Source organism: Ostrea edulis, chromosome 6 (assembly GCF_947568905.1).
Source record: "Ostrea edulis chromosome 6, xbOstEdul1.1, whole genome shotgun sequence".
In the NCBI taxonomy this organism is placed as follows: domain Eukaryota; kingdom Metazoa; phylum Mollusca; class Bivalvia; order Ostreida; family Ostreidae; genus Ostrea; species Ostrea edulis.
The window spans coordinates 16,683,324-16,704,115 of NC_079169.1; the positions used below are offsets into that span (position 1 = coordinate 16,683,324).

Below are 20,792 nucleotides of genomic sequence, written 5' to 3' on the forward strand. Positions count from 1 at the left end.
GAGATGGAAAAAAATATTGTAATTCGGACCATACAGCTTTAATCAATTCACTCAAATGATTTGGTCTTTCGATTATTTTCGATTTTTTCCCATTTCCCATCACTACCAGAGACACGTGTAAGTTTGGATGTATGGTAAAACAGCTGTTTTCAGTCAGTTATTAAACAGCCGCGGTGGTCTAGCAGTAGAGCGTTCGCCCCGCGTGCAGAAGGACGGGGTTCAAATCCTGGCAGCAACAGACCTAAGTCCTTAAAACAGGTAGTGACAGTTCCATCGCCAAACACTCGGCATCAGGTGTGAATGTCATGGGTCCTCGGAGGTGACCTTAAAACCGGATGTTCCGTGTCACAGTAAGTGTGGCACGCTAAAGAACCCTCACTGCTCAATGACCGTAAACGTTGATCATAGTCCTAAATTTGAAGCCCTTCACCGGTCTTGGTGACGTCTCCATATGAGTGAAAAATTTTCGAGAGGGACGTTAAACAAGATACAATTAATCAATCAATCAGTCAGTTATTACCAATAACACATCTGAAATAATCTAAATTTTCATCTACTGTTAGTACATGTACATGTTGTTTTATTTCGTTTGAATACCATTCCTCCCCATATATACATGTAGACCAAATACTTTTTAAAGACTAATGCACAAACACAGCGCTTTATACATAATATATCTAATAATGGAAATTGTGTTAACACTTTTTGGTAATGATTAAATAACTCATGCATACAGTAGAGATTTTAATGTAATCTTTCTTCTTTTTTTTTTAAAGTTGTACAACATATGCCTCAAATTCACTATGTTAAAGGCACTAAACTGTCTAAATCACTTTTAAAAATCCAATGCTGAACTGACTTTTTTCTTTGGTTAATTAAGTGAGCTCGTAAGTTAATGGCCGTGCCTGTTGCATTTTGAGTTTGTTATGATACTGGATAAAGCAGTCTCTCTTTATGTTGCAGAGAGGCACGTCACACACACTACATCGGTAGTAACATTTGATGTGCCACCCACATGCTGTCTTGTTTCCCATCATTTTACAGTAAACGCACGTTAGAGCTTTGTGCCCCGGGTTGCCAACTAGTCTATGTAACTGTCCCTGGTCATCTTTCATAAACAAGTCCTTGGAGTCGAACATGCTGGGATTATCAACCAGGATCGATTCAAGATTTTGTTGGCTTTCTGCAATGTACGTTATTGGTAAGTAGTTTTCAATGGTGGGTGCACTATTGCTTGGAGATTCTCTCGTATTCTGTTTAAACAAAAGTTGCGTAGAAATTGGAAAATTCTTTTCTTTCTTTGACAGCCCTTGCCCCTGGGCCTTCCTGAACCCTGAAAGGATAAAGGAAGACCCAGTTAACAATATAGTATATTCACAATGTTACATATCTTTTAATTCATAATATAATTTTTGAATTAGTGTTCATGTTATATAATCTAAAAAACCAAGACGTGTTTGTACAATACTGATGCCCCCGTATGGCCATGGTCAGGGTGTCAAAATAAAATTTCAGCATGAAAAGAAAAGTCTTGTCACAAAATTTTTTACACCACCATCAAAACGTTATGGTCACAATTAAAGTTTTATAAACAAAAGGTCCATAGGCCACATCGCTCACCTGAGTCACCTTAGCTCATATTTAAAGATTTTTCCTATATATTCGCATGTAGAACTTTATTGTGGCCCCAACCTACTCCATGATTTTTACAAAATTGAATCTGCACTATGTCAGAAAGCTTTCATGTAAATCTCAGCTTTTCTGGCTCAGTGGTTTTTGAGAAGATTTTAAAAGATTTTACCTAATATTTGAATGTAAAACTTTGATCCCTTATTGTAGCCCCATCCAACCCCTGGGGGCCATGATTTTAAGAAAATTGAATCTGCAATATGTCAGGAGATTTTCTCTATATATTTGTATGTAAAATTTTGATCCCTTACTGTGACCCCATCTTACCCCCAGGGACCATGATTTCTACAAACTTGAATCTGCACTATGTCTGAAAGCTTTCATACAAATGTAAACTTCTTTGGCCTTATGGTTCTTAAAGAAGAAATTTTTAAAGATTTTTTTTATTAGTTATGTACAACTTTGATCCCCTATTGTGGCCCCTTCCTAGCCCCAGGGATCATGAGTTTAACAAACTTGAATCTGCACTATGTCAGGAAGCTTTCATGTAAATCTCAGCTTTTCTGGCTCAGTGGTTTTTAAGAAGATTTTACCCAATATTTGAATGTAAAACTTTCATCCCCTATTGTCACCTCATCTTACCCTCAGGGGTCATTATTTTAACAAACTTGAATCTGCACTATGTCAGAAAGCTTTCATGTAAATCTCAGCTTTTCTGGCTCAGTGGTTTTTGAGAAGATTTTAAAAAGATTTTACCTTATATTTGAATGTAAAACTTTGATCCCTTATTGTAGCCCCATCCAACCCCTGGGGGCCATGATGTTAAGAAAATTGAATATGTCAGGAAGATTTTATGTAAATTTAAAAGCTCTTCTGGCCCAGTAGTTCTTGAGAAGATTTTTAAATGACCCTACCCTATTTTTGCATTTTTGTGATTATCTCCCCTTAGAAGGGGGCATGGCCTTTCATTTGAACAAACTTGAAAGCCCTTCACCCAAGGAGTTTGGTTATAATTGGCCCAGTGATTCTGGAGAAGTCGAAAATGTAAAAAGTTTACAGACGAAGAGACGACGGACAACAGGCGATCAGAAAAGCTCAGGTGAGTCAAAAATCACAAGGAGATCAAACAACATGATCAAGGTCAAAAGTTTTGATAGGAAAAGAAATGCCTTATCACAAGGAATATACATATGAAATATGAAAACCTTACAACTATCCATTCAAAAGTTAATATTTCTGTTGACAAGCAGACCAAATTATGTCCTCGGAGCTCCGGTCATAAGAGCATGCAATAAAAAATTATCCATGTATCATACATTTATAGTTTAATGAAATGCCTTTCATATGAAGACCATTTGAGAGCTTTGGGAAATCCATTCCATACCAAAGGGAAGATAAGCATGGTGAAAACGGATGTTTTTGAAACAGAGGGAACACAATACTAAGATTGAAACTGTAACTGTACTTGCATATCAGTTTTCGTAAAATACCATTCAACAAATGCAGTATGTAGCTTTTAAGGCAATTCTTTGTAATGTGCACCAAATGTTTAATGACATTCCCGTGAATTCATTAATTTTATACTACAACATTCAATGAAATTTGTTCATCTGCAATCTTATTACTAACGTCGTGAGCTATACCATTCTGATTAAATGTGCATGCATGAACCAATTCTTCATGTTCTTAATTTTCCTATTACTAGCAATTTAAAATCATTTTTCTCTTTTAAATGATATTTGCAGTTAGGGTATTTTTAATAGATCATTTGCAGTAAGGGTCTTTTTCTAGATGTAAAACTTATACGGTACCAATTTTGATGCACCAGATGCACATTTCGATAAATAATGTCTCTTCAGTGATGCTCAACCGGAATTTTTGAAATCCGAAATAACAATAAACTTGTAAGAGCTATTTTAGGGAAAAACAGAGTGCCAAAAAGTGGAGTCAAATTCGTCTTAGGATAAGAGCTATGCATGAGGGAGATAATCCTTAATTTTGAAATGAATTTCTAAATTTTATCACAGCAATTAAATATACATGCGTATTTTCAGATCATTTGCAGTTAGGATCTTTTTCTAGATCATTTGAAGTAAGGGTCTTTCTGATAGATCTGGAATAGTTGCCCAAACCTTCTCAAACTTTAAATTTGCAAGTATAAAACCTTTTCTTACGTAATTTGTGTACCCCAAAATAAAAAAACTGGTTAGTTTACAAAAGATTTTTCTCTCTCCAAAATTTAGGCTTAAAACTATCAGTGATGGAATATAGACGTCCTCTTGACTCTCCAAAATGTTCATGGACTCACTTCAAAGGCTGTCAAAGAAAACCTCTAAAGACTTAAATGCTATTCCACGTAAGAATAATGCAAAATTGAATTTCCACGGCACATCCAATGTTACGAAATTGGGCCAAACTTTTAGAAAAAAATTAGTTGGGTGCATAATATATGACAATCTGTTTATTTTCATTTTTTGTCACCCAGTATAATTTTTAATGAAAACTATCCTTCAAAGTCTAAAAATCCCTATGTGATGTCTCTGGACGATTCGACTTTACAGGATTGTACAGCAAAGAACCGAAAGCATGTGAAACATCAATACAATAAACAAATCATGTGTGGAATCAAATCACATCAAAAAACCACTCCAGATATTGCAAAAAAGAAACTTTATTTAAAACCAAATATTTACTTCACACTCATATAAACTTGATATCAAAAAATTACAATAAACACATGCTAAAAATGATAGACATCTGCATGCACTATCAGTAAGGTGCTGACCTACATGACACCGTCAGAGACTATATATACACATGTAGAGAATTCTGTATCAAAACACTCATAATCTAGAGATCATCCTCCCCCTTTTCGAAACATAAGTGTATTGTCATGTAATTGAAATACACCAGACATTTTTTTTTTACCATATGTGGATTTACAAATGCATTTCCTTGATTGCTTTGTAAGAATTTGAAAGGAGGGGGAGGGTGTCTATTTGTTCAAATGTAATTTTGTGGATCATTATATGAATTGTGCATTTCACTTTAACAAGGGGTATAAACAGACCCCCCACCCCCACCCCTACAAAGAGAAAAAAACCAAACTTTAAAAACAGAATGATTCCAGAGTTTTTTAAAGCATGCAAAGATCATCTAGTGCTTTTCCACAGTCAAATTTACAAAACAAAAATCCATGTATATTGTAAGAGAAGCTGAGAAATGAGATTCTAATATACATATATATAATTAAATAACATCAGCAGTAATGTCAGACACCTATTTACATTGTAAGGATCTAAATGTGACAGTAGGAGGGGATCTAAATACTGATTTATAATGATTTATAATTCGTTTAAAAAATAATTTACTTAATTATCATTACACCAAAACATACAGTCATTCTCACAAAAAATAACAAATCAGAAAATTCTAAAACTGTAAAGGTTATTTCAAAAGAAAAACCCAAGGATAGTTTACACATGTTATCTGATGCTACATTGTAACTCCTTCTATGTATAATGAGTTTCATTATTTTGTAATTAACATTTACTAACCTGTGTGCACTATCATCGTGTGAGTTGAACGACATAGGGTACGCCAAAAAACTGTTATAGAACTTTGTAAAACTATTTGAAAACGTTCTAATATTGCTAAAAACCCACTATTACCACAAAATTTCCCCATAAAACACCTTTATTTTTGCATTATTCACAAATCTGTATTGAAAATTCAATGTAAAAATATTCCACAAACATAGAAATCCTTCAAAAGCGTCTTTTTCTTGGTGGATACCATGTATTATTGATCGATTTACATGGCTATTAGATAAAATAAAAGTAAATCCCACGTAAAAACAGCAGAATCTTGGGTACCCTATGACCATTAAGGTATTCATAATGAAATAGTGCATTGTCTTGACTTAACAATTTTTTTTTTATCAAACATGAAAATTTCCAAGGCACAAAATGACATATGCTACATTTGGCACAATGTTTTCGAAATTAACTCTAAATGTAGCTTTGGACTGCACAGAGTTCTCAGGTCATGGAATATGCTAACAGATTAAGTATGGGACTATCATAAGATCATTTACACACAAGTACACACATATAACTCCAAACTCAACGTTTCTAAGACATTAGGGGATAATAGCCAGTTTCCCACAGTACTTTGTGAGTTTTACAAAAATCAAGCTGTGAAATGCATCTGACATGGAAACAATATATATATTAACATCTACACTATAAAAGAATTAGCACCAAATAAACCTGAGAGCAAAAACTACCAGCTTGGCACTGTTAATGATTATGGACCTGGCAATATTTGCAAATAAAAATTACTGCACGTCTTTTTCAGAATTCAAAATTACAACTAGGCTATGACTAGAATAAATATTGTATAATGAGTAAAGTTGGGGATACCTGACAAAATTCAGCATGAAAAATAAGGCTTTGTGTGAATAGATTTCAGACAAAAAAATAATCCCATGAGAAGTAACCAAAATTATACACAAAAAAAAAAATTACAGAAAAGATATTGCTTGAACATCAATGGTCTGAAATTTTTTTTTATAAAGAGAACAATTCTCTTCATAAGATAATATCTTGCAAGTAAAATTTGATACACAAATTTGTGCAAGTAATTTTGTCCCCTTAGAACTTTATGAAAATGCATAAAAAGCAGTTTTATGATACTGATATTATTCTCCACAAATCGTTATAAATGCAACATAAAATGATGGTGAAACACATTGAACAGCGTTAGTGTTAGTACATGTAATTTAATATTTAATAATGACATAACATTTAGTCGATACTCTTGTATATTGTGACAAAATGTTTCTGGAAGAAAAAAATTGCCTCTCTGTAAAATTTACATCGTATGTTTCTGTATAAAAATTTCATTACAATTCTGTAAATGAGTTTCTGCAAGAAATTATAGCATTACAATTCCATAAAAAATATAAAGCTATACATTGCACAAATAAAATTTCTTCTTTATCAAAATGAAATAACATCAAGCATGCAGTGACCTAATAAGAACTAGTAGACATTTACATAACCTTCAAATAACTGCAATATTGATATGAATAACCATCATATAATAGTACACATTTTACCCTCGATTAGTTTCACTGTGTGTGACCTTCACTGTGGCATAGAAATAAAGGATTTCCCAAGCAATTAAAATTTGTCAGTGTTTGGTAATGCAGCCTACTCCATGTGTTACAGCATTTATTGTATAACAATGTGGGACTGAGTCCGGTCTTTCCTGGTACCAACTGCTGACATGGCCCCATTTTTTGCCTTGTCAACTGACACTTGCTCCTCCATGGGAAAATCCCCCTCAATATTTGATTCACTAGAATCCTCATTGGCCAGCAAGTTGTTCTCTTCTTCATTGATGATAATTTTCATCGGTTTTGTTTTCACTGATTTTCTCGACTTCCTAGTGTTGCCCTCTTTAGGTGTTTGGCGTTCCTCCTTGTTTCTTTGTGGTGGTGTGGGTAGTTTCTCCGGTGTTCCACTGTTACTCTGCTCGGGAGAATCAATATCCAGGGGGGGAACATTGGAGGTGTTATACAGGTAGGGAGTCAGTAAGGGAGGGGCTGGATTCTGCTCGGAGAAGTCAGAGGGGGATAGGTGAGCCCGAATGATGTCTGCCGTTGTAACAGATTCCTCCATGGATACATTAGTTGATGGAGACGATGTATTGGACGATTTCATCTGTGAAGGAGTAACATTGTGTAGAAGCAGAGGCTTGTTCTTGGTTTTCAGTCTTTTATGCAGCTCCTTTGGGGGGACGTTTGGTTGTTCCAGCCTCAACTCGTGGTATCTCAAGAAGCACTCTTTATCAGACTTGCACAGTGGTATGTCACACGCAAGACACTTAAAATACGATTTGATTTGCCATCCAGATTTGGTTTTAAGACGCTGAATGTCACAATAGGCACATGCTTTTTTACTACCTTCAATTCTTATCAGCCGATGACCCGGCAGCACTTCATCATAGAATTTCAAATCTGTGCCATCAAATTTCATCTCCTTGCGGTCAAATTTGGTCTCGCCTCCCTGTTCCTCATTCACAGCGTACGGACCCCCACCTGTGTCAACACTATGCCAGGTGCCCTTTTCAGTAAAGCTCTCATTTTCAGCTGGAAAAGAGCAAAGAGAGACTCTGAAATCATCATTGCCTGAATATCTAACAATCAAAAGGAGCAGGAAGACAAAGAAATAAGTTTTCATTTTGTCATATCTAATATGAAGCCGTTTCTTTTCAATACAGAAATATCAAAATTTTTAAACAAATTATATCAAACTTTATCCACAAATTTCCATAAAATTTTACATTAAATAAGAATACTTTGTTCTAAAAAAAAAAAAACAAGTTTATTTTTCATTATCAATTCAAGATGAGTTCAAGAAAGACATAGGGTAAATTATAACTTGCCTCTTTTCAAGTGATATAGGGAGAGAATTCAGATCATGCTGAGTTAGTATTCTTTTCAGACACACATCAGAGCGTTGTTGGTATATGTTCATGCACTGAGAAATCACAGCCTCTCTTTGGTACAAATCCAGTCCAATTCAGTCACATCCAACAAATGTTTAATAATGCACAATTTTTTTTTTCACATGTAAAACCTCGATATGGAAGCATACTGTCACATGCTAGAACACTTCTTTTCTATATACACCATTTCATGTACATTCCGAGTAAGTTTTATCTCCAGATACACTTAGATTCTGACATACCGGTAATGCACAATAAACAAATTTGACATTTTGCATATTGTAGATTGCTTATGATATATATGCAAGTCATTCATATTGACCACAATTTGATAGCCTAAGAAGCCTCTGCTGTAAAATCAGAAAGATTGCTCATTCATCTATCGCTAATTCAGAGATTAACAGAGTAAGCACTTGCGTTTTTACATTCTTGCGAAATGATGCGGAATAGTGATTTCACCAAATCAAACACTCCTGTAATACAAGGAATCGCCAGTATACAACATCATTTATCCACAGGAATTTTCACAGTGAACAAGTGTTTGACTTACGACAAGTCTTATCAAAATTACTACAGACCCTGAACCATGCTACAACAACCGTTACAAGCGTCATTTTGCTTCTTGCACGTAAGACCGCGGAACAGTAATTGGCAAGATTAGAAATGTACAGAGATCGTGACCGTCACCCGTTACCAGTGGTTGCAATTAAAACATTTGACGTTACAAATGAAAGGGGCAGGTACAATTCAGCTTGGACGACCTTGAAAACATTGGATTAATCAGTGCTCCAAGTTGCGAGTAAAACCGTCGCATTTGCGACCTGAAAATTGATTTTGCGACTAAATAATATAATTAAGGCGCATTTTCACGAGTGGACAGAATTCGGACTTCCAGTGAAATTTTATCATCGGGATCGGAGGTTTGAATAAATATTTTTCAGTCTCTGTCAAAGCAACATTTTAAAGCAATCAAGAATGGCGGAAAACAAGGTTTAGAGCACGCATATACGGGGTTGCTTTTTTATTGAAAGATATCAAATTAAAAACACAACTTGCAAATTTTATTTACAAATTATTTTACCATGGCGAGTAGAAAAATTGTAATTGGCAACTAGAAATTTTAAAATAGCGACCAGAAATATTTCTAGGTTGCCATTTCTCGACCTGATAGCAAATGTGACTTGGAGCACTGTTAATAAAATAGTTTTTTATATAATCAGTTGTCAATTTCTATTCACTTTATCATAGCCAATTTAATGGGTATCAGGTACAAACATGTGACAGGCACATAGAATTAGGGGAGGAGGAAGCTCCCCCCCCCCCCCCCCCCACCACCCCCTTTTTTTTTGATAATGACCATGTCTTTGTTATTTGTAATACAAATAAAAGAATGAGATGAAATAAACTTAAGTAACTGAACTTAGGGAATCTGAAATGCATTAACGATCATTAAATACTATAGTAAACTTTAAGATATGTATTTGAATGTCATAACCCTCATAAGAAAGTTAATCACTTCACAAAAAATCCACTAGAAGTTTTTAACGACATCATAATAAAATATTTTTTGTACATTAACTTTTCATAGATAATTTTCAATGAAAAGGAATTCCATTTAACGGTTATTTTCTGGTGTTTTTATAGTCTTGAAAGGAAACTGGACCATTATCTGCCTTTCCTCACTTGCCTTTTCTATGTAATTAATAGGTGGTATCGGACAAGTTACAAAACCATGAATATTAACACTACATTTATTCACAATTGGGTACATTGTACACGTAAATGGTAACCATAGCAAAGCTTAAGATTTTCACTTCACTCCAATATGCTAGTAATAACAGATAAATGTATCTCATCCATACCCCTAACCCACCCACCCACCAACCTCCACCCCCACTCCCTAAAAAAAGAACTGTACTCTGAAACTTAAGTCAAAGAACAAAAAGTCTGAATCCCTTTTAATACTGATAAGTCCTGACTGTATATTTTGTACTGTACAAGAATAAATTTCTTGCAAATGCTTGAATGTTGTTTAACTTCAATGTATAAAAAAAAAACTTAATGAAAATAACATTACATCAGTAAAATCAACTTGAAGCAAATTGGAATCGATTCCGATGAGTACATGATATATCTGATAGTTCTGAGTATTAATTTAGCAAATGAATATATCGAAGTATGATTTCTTCATTGTCTAAATTGCAAGTAATAGCATAACGATGTAACCCATGTTACACATTTAAAGGTGAACACCTACTTAAACATCACTGTGATGATCACTTTCTACTGAGTCACAGCACGTTAATTAATACAGACCTAATTTTGAGTAGAGAGAACATGCACATGCAGTTACATGTTTTTGACATATATATCAAGTGAAAAAAAAAATCACTTGAAACATACATGTACAAACAAGAGGCTCATGTGCCACGTCGCTCACCGGAGCACTATACTATGTGTCAATGGTCGCACATCAATTTTACAAATTGCACTCCTTTTGGATTTGTGTAAATTTTCAAAAATATTTGTAAAACTTTCTTCATAATTTCTTCGTAAACCTTTAAACTCCTCTTGTGGCCCTGCCTTGAACTCAAAGGTCAAGGTGATAGTAACCTTAAATATACACTATAAACTCATTTTGTGGCCTTAATCTGGTCCCAGGGCTCATGCTTTGAACAACCTCAAAAATCTTCATTTCTAAGGAATTCTTCACACAAGTTGTGACTTAAATAGTTCAGTAGTTCTTGAGAAGGTATATACTTGCCCCACACTATTTTCAGTTTGATAATCATCACCCCTAGGAAGAGGGTTTGCCCTTTAATTGAACACCTTTGAATGCCCTTTGTTATGGTGATATTGGACTTGTTCTCCTTGAGAAGATGAAAATAAAAAAATTTACGCTAGACAGACTACAACAAGACAAAACTTCATCAGAAAACCTCATCTGATTTTTCAACTCAGGTGAAATATAAACTAGGTGCAAACATTTGACATGAACATTTTAGAGAAGAGAGAACCAGATCAGGGCTACAATGTATATGTACCTCTATTTTGATGGAATATAAAAACTAATTTACCATCCTGGCATATTTCAAAATATTTCCATGCTAATTCCCAAATCAAAGAACATAATCTACGTTCCACTTTCCACCTCAAACATTTTTGTATCAATTTCAACCATTCCTGATCTCCCTCCAATTCCCGTGAAATCTACCTCACCTGCTTGACCTCCTATCCATGAGGCCTCGTTGCCTGGATCCCCTGCGTAGCTGTCATCTGGGGGTGGCTCCTCAATCTCCAGGTCACTGGACACTTCCTCTTGCTGCTCGCTGTCAGTGTCCGGACGACGGATCATCATCATTCCGTGTTCTTGGACATCCACATATGCTGTACTGGTCCCGGGCTCCTTTTTTACGATGGAAGGGTCTGGGCTGGTAGTTCGACTAGATCGAGATTCTGAGCGGCTCTTTATTCTACAAGTATTACAAATGTTCATAAAATTCATAACTATATCAAACTAATTCCTTGAATATTTACACTGTGTCTATAGCAAACTAGAAAGCTAACTCAGTCAGGAGGGGTTCCATAGAAAGCTAACTCAGTCAGGAGGGGTTCCATAGAAAGCTAACTCAGTCAGGAGGGGTTCCATAGAAAGCTAACTCAGTCAGGAGGGGTTCCATAGAAAACTGAATACATGTTTACATGTACTAGTAGGAACGACACAGAAGTCGTTTGTTTGTAATGACAGACAGAAGTGATTATTTCCTTTTCTTTAACTGCATGTTAAACTGCAGGATCAACTACTTTTGTATATATATATATATAAAAAAAAAAGAAGCTCTAAATGTAGTCAGCTTAGTGGAAAGCCCTACTGCTGTAAAACTTGACCTTTGACCCAATAACCCCAAAATCTTTAGGTGTCTTCCTATAATGATCAATGACTTTTTATAAAATATGCAAGTTCTTGTTGAGTACTGTTCAAGATATTGAGTCAAAATGAACGTGATAATGGACAAACAGACAGGCTAAATACCACAATCTCTTGATTTCCTTTTTTAATGAAGAACTAACTATCTATGAAAGATGAATAAGGAAAGCTTTGTTTTGAAAACTTTTCAAGATACTGTGTTACAATTCTGTTGTGACCTTGACATTTGGCTTTGTGACCACCCAATCTGTCTTTCTTTAACTACCTTTACATAAAAAAAATGAAAGGTCTATGTTGAAAGTTTCAAATTTGTCACAGTGAAAAAATATTATGTTTATAGATTAAAAGTGTATTGTGAGCTTGGCCTTGACCTACAAAATCTATAGGTGTTTTCCTTTAATGGTGAACTATCATTATGTCTGTGTAAATTTGAATATATGTTGAAAATTATTCTGGGACAGACAAGATACTGTGTCACATTGAAAGTTAGGAACAGATGGATGGACAATTGTGATTCCTATATGATATCTGAATTTATAGTGCAGGGTCCTAAAATGTGTGATATCTTTCAAACTATTAACATAAATAACTTGTAAGTATATATGTACCTGCACATGTATAGTAAATGATTTAATAAATTTATATCCTTTCAAAGATAGAAACTAATTTTCTACTCCTAGTAATGGAAGGATTTAGTACCGATGTACATGTAGACATGTAGGGTGACAATACTCACATGATACACCTTATAATCAATTTAATAACGATAGTCATTAGTTCACTATATTAATTCTTGATGCAATGTTAATCTGACATATTGAAAAAAAGGGACCCCTCTTACAAAAATACTGATGACTGAGACAAAATTTTTAACTTGGTCCCAAAATCTTGTCATTAAATTAGAGAAACTGAAAAATGCTCATTGAATTTCTCCATCTTGCATCACATGACAAACTTGAAGTAATTAAAACAATGAAATAATCAACAACTGCCATAATATTTGATCTTACCCTCAAGTTATTTTATAAAACAGTGCCCTACATTCTAATAAATGAACATAAATACCTCCTCAATCAAGACACACCCCCACCCCCCGCCAAAAAATTCATTGAAATCTGCTAAAATCTGATTTGAATATTTTGCACACACAGACACATAATCTAACATAAAACTAAACACAGATCTGTGAAAACTTAACTCATGGAAGCAACAAATACGGAGTTGTGTGCTTTGTGTTATATGCTGAGTTTGAAGTGCATGTTTTCACTAACCCTGTGTCATCCTCGGTGTTAGAAGTCGACAACGTCTCCTTCACAAAGGATGGAAACTGTGCTGGGCCAACAGGTACCATGGTCGGGCTGCCCATGGCAAAGGACTTTGATGGTGGTAGCACGGTGGCTCCATAACCCCTAGGGACCGCTCCAGCTATAAAAACAGGGGAACCTGATCTGTTGTCTGTTGTCTCCGTGGGAAACGGCCCTGACAGTGGAGGTTTACTGGGAATTCTGGGTATCAGAGAAGGAGACGAGGTAGGATGAGTGTTTCCCATGTTCAACACTTGAACACTTACATTAGAGGAAATCTGACTGGCCACAGAGACAGACATTGCTGATGAAGTGTCTACCACTTGTGAAGATCCAGGACAGCCCTCTTTATCCACAAGGTGGATTTGAACCCCATCCTCTACAATATCCCCACTACCATTCGGCCTTCTGGACACACTAGCAGGCCCCATTTTATATGGACGGAGAGCGTCTTTAGAATTGATGAGATTTGACAGGCCAGTTCGATCATCAACTTTTGGACTAGCACCAAATGACGGAGAGTCAGAACTCTGAACTTTCTGCCGTTTCCCGCCCTGACTTGTTGTTTTAGAGTCTACAGGTCTCTTGTTGGATTTTTCACTTAACTTCAACATATCAGTCTGCCTAACATGTTTGAATTCAATGTGATCATAATAGTCATACTTGTACTGTGAGGATGAATTTAGGCATTTGTAGAAATCAGAGCAGCATTTAATGACACTGTCCACTTGGAGAATTCTTCCAATTTTCTCAATATCTTTGTAATTATCTTCTGTTAAAACCATACAGCCTTCATATAAATACTGCAGAAATGTGTTGATAGACTCCTCTTTGATGTCAGAAGCTAGCCGAATTTCCAGGTGAGATCCCACGGAAGCACTTTCCATGGACTTCAACATTGGGCAAGCAGCCACAAGAACCAAGCGATGTGCCTGACAATGTAAAATGATACAAGCATAACAGACAGGTCGTATATATCTACACACATGCAGTTTTTAAAAATTTACTTTACATCATTTGTTTATAGACAGTTTCTTAAATGTATTTTTCAAAACATTCTTTCATTCCTCTTTCTGTGAATTGAAGTATCGGTTTTCCATTATTTATCAAATAAAATTCATAGGGCATGAAGAATTCAATACGCCGGTTTCGAGATACGTCCGAGTTATTTCCCTTTGGAGAACTCTCGTACATAGTAAGGCGTGAAAGAATTTGTTTACTCGCGGGAGTGGGGCAGATATTCATCACAGCGTAAGTGAATGTACTCAGTAAGTTTCTCATACGCTGTTTGGTCACCCGAATTCGACTGATACACAAACTAAGTAAGTGATAAGTATTTAGGGAGTAATTAAATACATAGAATTCTTATCCTATCACGTTATTTCGCTGGACATAAGTACCATATCCAAGATATTTCTTGCAAATATGACATTGTTTGTATGTTTCCTCTTCGGTAAAACATTTCTTTCGATAGTATTTAGTATTTCCCACATTTACATATTTAAAGAGAAGCCGCTTTTAATACATTTCATCGTCCTCCTCATTGGCTGCATATCCACTCTGTCCCACTTAGGCATTCAAAGTTCCACTAAATGCACCTCCTATACAGAAGAGTTCGTATCTCGAAACTGGCGTATTCCATGACCAGAAAAATGTATGATGAACATAATTTTCATTTCTAGTTTACATGTATTTGATACTTGGCAATCAAGAGCTCTGCAAGGGGAAACATACACCCTCGCAATGAATGTCTACAAGCTATTTCAGGATCTATTTCAGAATCTACGAAGTTCACAATATAGTGACCTTGACCTTTCGATCCCAAAATCAGTAGGGTTCTTCCTCTCTTGATTACAAAGCTAGTTGTGAAGTATAAATTAAATTCAGTTAAACATTTGACCTATCACGTGTCTACAAACTCAGCATAACTACCCTATACACAACCATATTATAGTAATGAATTGTAAGGAGATAATAAGTTTAACATAAATACTGGAAGTATGGGATCTAAAAATAAAAACACATTAAAAATCATAGAAAATCTCCATCACTGAATCATAAAATCTGCTTAATAGAAGTTTTCATTGTCATCAGGATTGTAAAAGTATTTAAGTACAACCGACCATTGCTGCCCTACACGCATTGTAAGGTGTAACGAGCAGTAGGTTTTTTTTTTTTTAACTATCAATCATGTAGTAACATAAATTTCTGTAAATCAATCCATGGAACTGTGGAAATCTTTCAGCAACCTTGCTCTTTAAATATTTAATAAACAAAATAATGAAAACTTAAAGATGAATAATGATAAAGATGAAAAATGATAAAAAAAAAAAATCCATATTCAACATATTTGATAAATGAGATATCCTTCATACAAGTTGAAACATGTTATTTGAAAAAACCTTACTGGAAAATATATGTTTAAATCACAACAGATGCATAAAAAAAAATATTCATAAAGCAAGCTACACATTTTTACATGCATTTATTTCCTTATTATAATCACATGCACACCACATGTGGCACACAGTCCTGATGCCTGTAGAAATTACAGAGGGTCAGTCCTGATAACAAACACCAAGCTAGGCCCTTCTAACAGGAAACACATGTACCTTGGCTGTGATAGTTCCAGCTTTAATAATAGCATCACACAGTGCTTGGTTCTTCCACATCTGGGCCAACTCGCACAGCAGCGAACTGCAGTGAATCTGGTTCATGTATACCTTGTGTTGGGCCATATTAAGTACTTTTTTACTACTTTTTATTGATTTTGTTGAAGTTCAATTCCTAAGTCAGCTGCGTCTTTACACCTGTTTAAAGAAATAAATGAATATTCAAACATTTTTACTTTTCTTAAGATATTCATATGAACATATACATGTATATGAGGATTAATTTTGCTTCAAATATTTTAACTAATGTAGATTGAAATAAAAAAACAACAACAAAAAACAACTAACAATACAATGTATAATGCCTGCACAAATTGACTTCTTAAACACCACAGGTACATAGATACACAAGAATACGTCAATTTTCAACCAAACGTATGCATATATCTAACAACCCTGTAAATAGCTTTTTATGTTGTCATGTTATCATTACATTTAACTTTGATTAACATTATCTTCAATGGAGACAGATGATTACAAACATGCTTTCCCAATGAACTTTGACATGTTAATTTCCATTAAACAGGTGACATGCAATTATTTCCCACAATTTTTTTTTTTAATTCGTTATAGAACAAGTTCTTCGATCAGAGCTGTGCCATCTTGAGTCAATTATTCCGTAAAGTAACAAAATTAATCAAAACTTACATTCCCGTACGATCCACCACTCGGTATCGGAATCAACATTGGCACAATGTACTCAGTAGAGCTGTCTGGCTGTCAAGTATATAAATTTAGGTCCTTAATAATCCAAAAGTTTTAATCTTTGTCTCCCTTACACAATCATACAAAAGTGTGGAGGTCTCTTTTGAAACTTTCAGCTTCCGACAAGACCCCAGCCCTGATATACGATACCAGCGTAATTTATGCGGACTGGACCGCGCGGACCAAAAAAGGAAAACAAAGAAGCCGACCTCGGGATGCCTCAGGTCTCTGCCGATTTCCGTGTCTGCGCAGTCAACAGTTTAAGCCAAATAAGTGTGAGATTAAAAATTGAGGTAGCAAGTACTTTTGAAATATTACACAATCTTCACTTTCTGGCTTGACAAACACACTCTGTCTCAGAATCAAAATATTTCGCTTTCCCCAAGCCTATTATTCAACTTCCGGTAAAAATAAAGGAAAAAACTCCAAAATCTGTCGATCCGGAAAAATCATTCCAACGTAAAATATGTCAAACCTACAAGTATATTAACTATATCTAATCAGTGGGGGTGAAAAACTGCCTTGAAGTGGGTCCAGGGCGAAGACATTGGCAGTGGCGGATTTAAGGGGGCCCCCCACTTTTTTTTCAAATTTAGGGTAAATTGTGGTCTCTTGTTTAGAAAAATGTAAACGATAAAAGCAATCTCTCCAGATCAGAGGGCGTATTACGCTACGCGACAACACCTCTGTCAACGTCTGAATGTCAAGACTCTTGGCAAAACTTATTTCTACCTATTGCATTATAAAGTATGATTTTACAAGTTTTAGTGTTAAGCTTAAATTAAATCTTACAGTAAGTTCACAAAAACAACGAATTCCATGATTATTCTAGTATTATTGGATGAATGAATATTCATATAAACCTTTTAATTCGCTCAGGTGTCTCATATTTACCAGCTTCTGCGTTTATAAAATTCAGACAAGTGTTTGATTTGCTTAGATATGATCATTACAGTTTGATATGCTAAGTTAGTTTTTAGTACGTTTTTTCTTCCACTCTCGATCGGAGAAATAAACTATAAAATCCTTTGATTTATTGAATTACTTTTATTGGGAGAACTTACATTTTTTTCCAAAAGCCCTTAAAATTTGCGTCATTATATTAATTTCGGGTACATGTACATGTAAAGTGTGAAACGAAATCGAAACGAAACGAAACCTACCGAAACGAATCAAAACAGATTGTGAAACCGGGTTCTGTTTCGTTTCGTTTCGGTAGATTTCGTTTCGTTTCGCACTTTACTGTTACCCATTAATTTCACTTAATATGTTTTACGGCGTGACCGTGTTTGAGGGCGAAGCAAAAAAGTTTTGGCATTATTATCTATATCCAAAACAGGACAAAAATAACCCGAAGTTAGCACGAGGACAGAGCTGTATCAAAGCATCCCAATTTTGGACATTTGATCCACCTATATATTGAACGCGGGAAATATAACGCAATCAATGTAAACAGTACATTGTGACGTCATAATTCAGCGTCGTTATTTAGCAAATTTACAAACAGCGTTTGAACCACAACAAAAAACATGGCGTTAATCGTGGAGTGATTTTATATGATTAAGAAAATCAGATTTACAGGTTTTTACGGATTTTATGTAACATCTCAGAACGACGTGAACTAGGGTAGACGAGATTCAAAATGGAGGAATACATGTCCACGCGCTAATATTCGAATCGACGCCATTGGTACCAAACTTTTCAAGTTCCATAGGTATGGTTTAATTTTTCAATATTTTCCTTTATTTTCCTTTTAAACATGTATATACGTGTTACCTATAGGGAGAGCTCCGCTCTCAGGTCCCTTCGGGCCGTGAGAGGGCTTCGCCCTCTAATACCGAACGAAGCTCGGACAGGCCGAAGGCCCGTCCACGAAGCAAGGCTCTAAAGGTAACACGTATGTAAAAGAAAAAAGTCAAATTCAGCCAAAGAAAAAGAGATAATATCTATATACGTTCACTGAAATTTTCGTGATCCATATGGGCGCCGCAATTTATTTTTTCATTACCTGCTTCAACAGTTATTCGTAATTTATTTTGAATGCCAATAATAGAAGACTCTGACGTGCAATTCGTAATTTAAACACTCAGTTTGTTCAAAGTAAATAGTATAATTATCATTATAACAGGTTTTAGCAAATAATTACATAATATGTTTTACGGCGTGACCGTGTTTGAGGGCGAAGCAAAAAAGTTTTGACATTAGTATCTATATCCAAAACAGGACAAAAACAACCCGAAGTTAGCACGCGGACGGAGCTGTATCAAAGCATCCTAATTTTTGGACATTTGATCCACCTATATATTGAACGCGGGAAATATAACGCAGTTGATGTAAACAGTACATTGTGACGTCATATTCAGCGTCGTTATTTAGCAAATTTACAAACAAAGCGTTTGAACCACAACAAAAAACATGGCGTTACTCGAGGAGTGATTATAGATATGATCAAGAAAATAAGATTTACATGCTTTTACGGATTTTATGTGTAACATCTCAGAACGACCTGAACTAGGGTAGACGAGATTCAAAATGGAGGAATACATGTCCACGCGCTAATATTCGAATCGACGCCATTGGTACCAAACTTTTCAAGTTTACGTCGCCTTGCGTTTTATTTCCCGCGCTCCATGGATAGGCGGATCCTGTAAAACTGTTCTCCCCATATAAACCCCTTTAATATTGAGATCTTACTGGGTTATCAACGCAAGGAAAATTTCATTAAAAATATATATTTTTAAATGAATCATAATCTACCGTACTTAACGGAATTATGATTACCACTTGGGACACTCCAATGACCATTACATGCTTCGCTCGGTCCAACGGTCACACCGTATACATATTATGTTTTACGGCGTGACCGTGTTTGAGGGCGAAGCAAACAAATGTTGGCATTAGTATCAATATCCAAAACAGAACAAAAACAAAGCGAAGTTAGCACGAGGACGGAGCTGTATCAAAGCATCCTAATTTTGGATATTTGATCCGCCTATATATTGAACGCGGGAAATATAACGCAATTGATGTAAACAGTACATTGTTACGTCATATTCAGCGTCGTTATTTAGCAAATTTACAAACATAGCGTCTGAACTACAACAACAAACATGGCGTGAATGGTGAAGTGATTATACCGAGCGAAGCTCGGACGGGCCGAAGGCCCGTCCGCGAAGCAAGGCTCTAAAGGTAACACGTATGTAAAAGAAAAAAGTCAAAATCAGCAAAAGAAAAAGAGATAATTTCTATATACGTTCTCTAAAATCTAAATATTTAGTATTAAAATTTGTATTTGTTAAATAAATACTTACCTTTATAAATTTATAGATTTAGATATTCACCTGCTTGCAGTCTTGTATCGAAAAAAAACCATGTAAACAAAAAAGCACCCTTCGTGACCCGCCACCTCTGACATGCTCAGAAACCAACATCCGGTATCATCTATTCTTTGACATAAAACAAAAAATTAGAAGGGGGATGAAGGGGAGGTGGGTTGGGACCTCTGATTTATAAAGGTAAGTATTTATTTAACAAATACAAATTTTAATACTAAAAATTTAGAATTTATCACAATAAATACGTTACCTTTATAAATTTAGATAAGCAGAATTCAAAGTAGAGCTGAATCCCCCTGAGATTGGCAACTAGGAGGAAAAACCACTTTTTGAGCTGAAACTAGAGGTCCAAGCGAGAACAAACTGTCACTATGAAGGGGCATAGATCTAAGGTAATGGTTATAAAAGGTACTATCAGACCTCCAATAACCAGCTGACATGATTTCCGACATAGAGGAGGAATTGAAAATAGCCCAGGAGCAAGACAAGGCTCTAATTTCATGTGCCTGAACTTGAACACGAGACAAGGCTTCTGGAGATGAAGATTGGTAAGCCATCTTAACAGTCTGACAAAGCCAAGTAGAAATAGTCTTAGCCGAAATATCACTTAAACCTTTCTTAATAGGAATGAAAAGTCTAGTAGAACCAGAAGGTCTGAGCGTTGACGAAACAGAAATATATTTCTGAAGTGTACGCACTGGAC

The 20,792-nt window shown here is 35.5% G+C and overlaps 1 protein-coding gene across 1 annotated transcript in view; it reads right to left on the minus strand.

Annotated features, from left to right (window-relative positions):
* The window catches only part of LOC125683868 (uncharacterized), a 47,790-nt gene extending 30,602 nt beyond the window's left edge, over window positions 1-17,188 (minus strand). The window contains exons 1-6 of the mRNA XM_048925366.2: window positions 16,698-17,188; window positions 15,990-16,187; window positions 13,345-14,309; window positions 11,365-11,618; window positions 6,995-7,786; window positions 983-1,333 (exon numbers count right to left, since the gene is read on the minus strand). Coding sequence (XP_048781323.2) covers window positions 983-1,333; window positions 6,995-7,786; window positions 11,365-11,618; window positions 13,345-14,309; window positions 15,990-16,115 — 2,488 coding nt within the window. The 5' untranslated portion in view covers window positions 16,116-16,187; window positions 16,698-17,188. The remainder of the gene's footprint in view (window positions 1-982; window positions 1,334-6,994; window positions 7,787-11,364; window positions 11,619-13,344; window positions 14,310-15,989; window positions 16,188-16,697) is intronic.
* Between the last annotated feature and the right edge of the window lie 3,604 nt (window positions 17,189-20,792).